General features: G+C 34.3%; 1 protein-coding gene across 1 annotated transcript in view; it reads left to right on the forward strand.

Moving 5' to 3' along the window:
- The window catches only part of LOC106520075 (kinesin heavy chain isoform 5C), a gene marked incomplete in the record, with an annotated part of 55,572 nt that overhangs the window by 40,763 nt on the left and 7,569 nt on the right, over positions 1-7,240 (forward strand). The window contains 7 exon segments of the mRNA XM_014012001.1: positions 666-783; positions 927-991; positions 1,086-1,195; positions 2,203-2,304; positions 2,389-2,449; positions 4,594-4,665; positions 4,749-4,853. Of these exon segments, the coding sequence (XP_013867455.1) occupies positions 666-783; positions 927-991; positions 1,086-1,195; positions 2,203-2,304; positions 2,389-2,449; positions 4,594-4,665; positions 4,749-4,853 (633 nt within the window).

Consider the following 7,240-nt stretch of genomic DNA (forward strand, 5'->3'; position numbering starts at 1 on the left):
ATTATTTAGTTTGTAAACTATGACATTTATAAATGTATGAATACCATGGTGAAAATCTGACTGAAAAATAACCCCCTACTTTCTTTCCTATGAAAGACTAAATAAAGCAAAAATATTGCTGGTAATTTTTGACTGTGTAACTTTACAATCGGGACCCCATACTTAGCCTTTGTTACCTTTTTCTTTTATTAATTTTTACTGTTTTTATTCATTATTCATTTTTATCATTCAGTCAATGAAGTTTGATTGTTCTATTTTTGTAATGAATTTCCAAAAGACAAAGTTGGTTTCTTCATTATTGAGGATCATTGTTTATGAAAAGCGTTCCCTGTATCTTGCAACTCTTATTTTGGTGTAAATGAGTCTGTTTCCTTGAATGGTGAATAAGTTATTGATCAGTAGACACTGATCTGTGCCCCCTACAGGTTAAACATTGTAGCAAGGGTGCCGAAACTGTGTCACCCTTCTGTCTGCACCCACTCACTCGCTGGACTATATAAATTTGATGTATTATTGATATTATTATTAGAATTTTTTAAATGTTAGATATGTTCCATTGTGAGTGAAATATAAATTTATGAGATTTGAAAATTGTTGCGATCTATTTTTGGTGACATCTTACACAATGTCCCTTCTTTTTTGACATTAATGTCTCATGTCGGCAGCACCAGGTTAAGATCAAGTCTCTGACCGACTACATGCAGAACATGGAGCAGAAGAAGAGGCAGCTGGAGGAGAGTCAGGATGCTCTGAACGAAGAGCTCGCCAAGCTTCAGGTTCAAGGTCGGTCCACAACAAGACTGTCATTTTCCCTGCAGATGAAAGTTTTCTGTTTGTGACATTTAAAATGATAATGAAATTTAGAGTCTTGTTTCCATGTGATAAAGTGGACAAACCTTTAAACCACAGAGTTAATTCCTCCTCAGAAAAAAGGCATGAGATGTCAGCGGAGGAGAGCGTCAGCAGTCCAAATGGAAATGGGGACGTGAAGGTAAAACTATCAGTAGAGCTCAAACAACGAAGTGTTGTTGTGTCTCTGATGTGTGTTTTTGTGTCACTGATGTGCGTTTTTGTGTGCACTGCAGAAAACGCTGGAGGAGCAGCTGGAGAGCCACAGGGAGGCACATCAGAAGCAGCTCGGACGCCTGCGGGACGAGATCGAAGACAAGCAGAGGATGCTGGATGAGCTCACAGAGTGAGAGCATATTCAGATTCTGCACACAGCTTATGGTTCAAAACTTTACATCTCCTCATCATGAATGTAGGGTAATTCAGATTTTTAATGACTTATTTAAGCTGTTTATTTAATCAGGGGTGCCCAACCTTTTTTGAACCAAGAGCTGCTTTTGAAGTCGGCAGTTTGCCGAGATCTACTCGTCCAGTCTCAGTATCAAAAAACATAATTGTTCGTCTCCCTACTCCTCACTTCTTTAAAGTAAATAAAACAGAACATAATGTGTTGCTAGTTTCATTTAATTTAAAGTATTGTCAAACAAAACTATCAAACATTGTTACAGTCTTTATTTTACAGTTAAAATATATGTTTATTAAATAAAGTCTAATGTTACAACTAATCGTGGTTCCCTTTAATGAATGCCTTTAATTTAACTGTAACTTCACATTAAACAAATGAGAAGTTGTTTAAGTAAAGGGAGGTCACAGAAAGAATGTTGGTTTTTTGCTCTGCATCAAGCAAACCAAACAACAAAGATTATTTCAAACTAAAATTGTGACAAAAATTCCACAAAGCTTCATTTAAACATGGAGGAACAGAAGTGAACTGTTCCTAATGTGACTGTAGATCTTCTAAACTTGTAGTGAAACTAAATAAGATAAACATGAAAATAAAACTCACAACGGTGTTTATGTGAGGGGAAAATGTTTTCCAGTGTTGAGACTAATCAGCTGTGAAACCTTAAAAAAGTATTGCATATCAGTGAAAACATTCATGAAAAATAGTTTCAGTTGCTTCAGGAGTGGACAGATCGGACAGTTATAAGGTGAGATTTTATTTTCTGGAACTGATTGTTTTGCTTTAAAGAGGAAGTTATGTGATGCCCTCACATTATACACAGCATTATATACTGTAAAACCTTAAATACAACCTGAATACACAGAATAAGATGATTTCTAGATGTGTTTAATCTAACAATGTGAGTGTGTGTTTGTTTAAGTTAATCAATGTTTTGTTTTCTGTCTCAGTCTGAACCAGGGCCTGATCCTGGAACAGGAGAGACTCATGTCTGACCATGAAAAACTGAAGGATGAAGAGCAGCAGAAGGATGCAAAGCTTCAGAAGCTCATGTAGGAGCGATGACATGATTAGTATGAAACCAAACAGGCTGAAGAACATCATTCATTTTATTTAATTTTTTTTCCTGTCTGCAGATTGCTGAATGAACAAAGAGACCAGGCCAGAGAGGACCTGAAGGGTCTGGAGGAGACTGTGGTGGGTCTTAAAGGTTCTTCACTGTAGTAGTTACACAGTGTTATGATCCAGACATTCTAGAAGCATCTGGTTGATTCTATCTCCTGCTGAAGAGGATTATTTTGTGTTGAAGAGGAAGTTGTATCCTACTAAGCTTTTAAAAGCTAAAACAAATGATATTTTACTCCATCCTTCAAAAAAATGCAGTCTTACGAACAAAATTGCAACTTTTTCTTAGACAGACAAATAATCAAGTCTTATAATGAGCCTTTCAAACAGCCATATCCTTTTTTGTAAATATAAAAATGAGACTATTTCATAATGAAGGCTCATTTATAAAATAAGTGTTACTGAGTTTATAAACTGTTCGTAAAGCATAACAATCATTTGTAAAGCACTGTTCATGTTTTAAAGCCGGTTTACATTTTTAGTTCATAATGTAGATTTTAAAAGACAACTGTCAGTAAGTCACTGCTATAAAAACAGTATGAGTGTTTGAAAGTTTATTTATTATAAAGTTATTTCAAGTAAGTTGAGCAGCTTGCATTAAAGGCACAGTGTGTAGGATTTTGTCAATTCTTTTAGCCAAAATTGAGATAATCACTAATGACAAAAAAAAAAAACATGTCTAATCATTGCAGACAAAGACCTTGTTTTATTATTTTTACCTTATAAAAAGCTGTTTATATCTCCATGGTCGCGGGTCGCCACTACAGGCAGCTGCCATCTTGCACCGTCATCTTGTCTACGAAGGCTCATGAAGGACAAACTGCGGTGGCGGCATCAAAAACGGTTTTAGTTGTAATACTATAAATGTAATATTTGTTGTTTGTCATTGTAGCTGGGATAATTTTACTTATTAAAGCTCATAATCTTACCACTTGAAACATCACTAGCCCTGAAGCTGCTGGTAGACATCGAGGTTGGAATTATCAAAGGTTTTTGACAMCTGAGAGACACCGAAGCAACTCCTTTGCGTTTGGAAGCGGGGGGTGGGGGTGGGGGGAGGACCAGGGAGGATGATTCAACCACTCAACCACTAGATGTCGCTGAAAACAACAAATCCTACACACTGTGCCTTTAAACAATCTGAATCAACAAAAGAACAAACATTGAGCTCACATCTTCTTATGAACAGTGTGTTTTTTAAAACGTGATTGTGTTTGCCTTATGAAGTGTTTATACTCATGAATAAGCTGTTTCTAAAGCATTCATGAATCCTTTTTTAGTCTTTTGAGGGAAAATGCTATTTTTATCATCTGCTGCCATGAAAGGAGGTAATCATGTAAATGATATGATGTACATCTACAACTAATTCACTTTCTCTAAAAAATATAAGAAAATTCAAGATGGCAGGTATAGCCAATCTACCTTAGCAGACAGCAAAATGGCTTTAACTCAGTTGATTTGACCCTTATGAAGCTATAATCTGGTGTAGCTGAGAGTCACCTCCAACATGAGCACTAATGGGTCATACAGTATTTATATATAAAACCTATTTTAAAATGTCAGGGTAAATGTTTTCTGGTTTTGGTTGATATTTGAGGCAACTACCAAGATTTAAATTATAAATAGTGGTGCTTTACCCGGGGCTGCAAGATTGGTCACAGCTCTTTTTTTTTGCCCCTGAATGAAATCATGTGTTCTGATCACAGCATTTCTCATCGAGGTTGTGTAACTGACAGCACCAACTTATTGTCCATTTTAGCTGTCTCCAGAACAGCTGGCAGCATCAGGCTGACCTAGGCAGAAATAAAAAACAAGCCTGATTTTATTTGCCTTTTTTTTTTTATCAGGTTTGCCTTCTTTTTTACGTGGTCTAAAACAGCTTTGTATAAATGGTACAACATCCTTTAATTGTTGTTGTAGATATACATCCAGTGATTACTTCCTATAAGTTTGATTAAAATCTGTTTTGTGTTTCGTGAGATATTTTGCTTACTTGTCAAACAAACACAGACTCTAGGAAATAATTCAGTCTACTGTTTAATTGGGACATCTTTTGAAAGCTATTTGCATGACTCCTTGATATTGTAGATTTGGAGAATAGTGATGTCATAATAGATCAATGACAACTAAAAGTTTTTTTGCTGTTAAAGAAGGTTGAAAATGTTTCCTGATAAACATGATAAAATAGTAATTTTGTGTTTTCTTTATGCTTTAAGGCCAAAGAGCTGCAGACTCTGCACAACCTGCGCAAACTCTTTGTTCAGGACCTCACCGCACGAGTTAAGAAGGTACATTTTCCCTTGACGTGAACATTTACAACCATCTCATGAGGTGGTCTTTTTTTCCCCCTGAACTTTTGCTTTGTTTTAAGAACGCGGAGCTGGATTGTGAGGAGGGTCTTGGAAACGTCGCTCAGAAACAGAAGATCTCCTTCCTGGAGAACAACCTGGAGCAGCTCACCAAGGTCCACAAGCAGGTAAAATGTTAAATATTGTTAGAAAAGAATCTGGTGATGCATTTTAGGATTCTACAGACTGAAACTCTAAAATGAAGAATCTTTTTTTTCCTCTTAAGTCGGTTAATAATTTGGGCCTGAATTTGAAAACAGTCTGATTCAGATTCTGAGACAGAATTCAGAAGTTTCATCATGTAAACTGAGGAAGAAATGTAAAATGATCAAAAGAAATGTTAAAGCTGTTTCCAGCTGTCACTTCCTGTTAGCATAATAAGGCAGGCAGAAACAGAGCAGAAGTAAGTCTCAAATGTACAGAAACAATAAGTCATATTTTTATTTTCTTTATATCTTTAAATTTTTATTTTAAACACATCATAATAACATTTTGGATAAAAATACAAAGCACAATGTTATAATCAAACAAAAATATTTGAAAAGAAATAGGATGAAGCCCATGCTTAAATAATCCTATTCTCTTTTATTTCAAAATATATTTAGTTCAGAATAATTTCTTTACAACAATGCATTACTAATCATGTATTACCCTTTAGACTCAACACCAAACTCTTCCACTTCTCTACAGCCTGAGAATATATATATTTATATAATACGTTTTATTAAACTGACCAAAGAAGTCTGCTTCCTTTGTTTTCATCATTTAATCACACCACAAAATGAAATACATGTATCTTTTAAATTTGTACGGGCATAGCTTTTCATAAAAACATATATTCATCACCTTTGGATCCATCATCCTTCTGGATGTTACCAAGAAGTAAATAATGTTTTGCTTTGTTTGAACAGTTCTAAATTTAAGAAAGTCTGTAACCTTAAGACCGTCTTTATAAATAATGTTTGTATGCTCTTATACCCAACATTATTTACAATTCTACGTGCCTTGTTTTGGAGTATACATAATGATAAGCATTTCCACATACCCTCACGCAGCAAAGATGGCGCATGGAGCTCCTAACATCTTGCGTACTTCAGCTGCCGTCTGCTGTTATTTTTATTGGTTTTGGATTTTTTTTCAATAGTTCAATATGTAATTTAATTTATATTCTTATAATCATTTTTACTCAGTTGCTATTTGAACTTTCTGATTTTCACTTGCAGATTCCTATAGCAGTGTTTGGTTCTTTAGTGACAAATGTTTTTGAATCTATAATCTTGGAAAGGAAAACAGAAAATTCTGAGCTCAGATACACATGAAGTCAGTGAGAGTTAGGGTGCCTTGAGAGAAAAACACAAGCCTTACAGCAGGGAGAGGCTCACTGAGTCTAACTGTGTTTTCATGTATATTATGTACACGAAGTGTAACGACTGTAGGAAAAATGACTTGTTTGGTATGTTTAGATAGCCGAAGTCTTCGAGGGACGTCCTCACTTTAAGTTCAACGTTCTGTGATAATCTCCAAAAATCATCAAAACTAAGTTGTAGTTACTGTATGTAAAAATTATTAAAGATATGCCAGTTCAAAGACATAAAAACCTGCTTAAACTATGAATGATGTTTCTACTGTGAAACTGTCTGAGCATCAGAGCTGGCTTTTCTAGCTTTTCTCGCTTGTTTCATTAAAATGCTATTGATGTTTATGGAGAAAAAAAATCTAAGTATTTGTCAGGAGCAGCACAACAAAACTGGATGACAATATTAGACTAAGAAGAAGAATAAACCAGCAGATTAATATTGTTTTGATTCTGTAAATTGAGCTTTTAAAAATCTATATAAACTGTACAATAAACTAAAACTCTCAAAACTTACATTATAAGATCAAAAAACTGATCAAATTAATATTTACAATGATTTAAAACCTCTTTCAGAGTCTTGTATTATAAATAGATGTCCCAATACCAGTTTTTCTCAAACATACTACAAGTACTTCAGTTTGAGTACTTGCAGATACAGAGAACTTATAAAATCATTGCACAATTAAAACAAATAAAAACACATTTCTTTTTTTCTGAACAAGGAGGCTCTTCTTCCTTATAGGCTTATACCCACTCTGACAGGATCAAATGTACAGCGTCATATATACTGTTGCAACTTTAAAATAAATAACAACAAATAAGATTTTATTTTAACTTGTATACATTTCTTTAATATAAAACTAACTTTTCTATGGAGTGCCGTTTGTAACACAGTAAACAATTGCCAGCAATGTTTTGCTTTATTTAGCCTTTCATAAGGGAAAAAAAAGAAAAGGTTTATTTTTCAAAGTCAGATTTTCACCGTTATTCATGCATTTGTAGGGGTCACCCTGGTAAAAAAAAAAACTTTTCTATTGTTTATTTTCTTTGTCTTTGATTTTATTTTTTTCACTTATAAGAAGAAAATCATTTTAAAGTGTTTTTATTTTCTTTAAGTGAATAGGACAAAGTCCTATATATATGTTATCTCATTTAATC

This window comes from Austrofundulus limnaeus, unplaced genomic scaffold (genome assembly GCF_001266775.1).
Source record: "Austrofundulus limnaeus strain Quisiro unplaced genomic scaffold, Austrofundulus_limnaeus-1.0 Scaffold87, whole genome shotgun sequence".
Taxonomy (NCBI): Eukaryota; Metazoa; Chordata; class Actinopteri; order Cyprinodontiformes; family Rivulidae; genus Austrofundulus; species Austrofundulus limnaeus.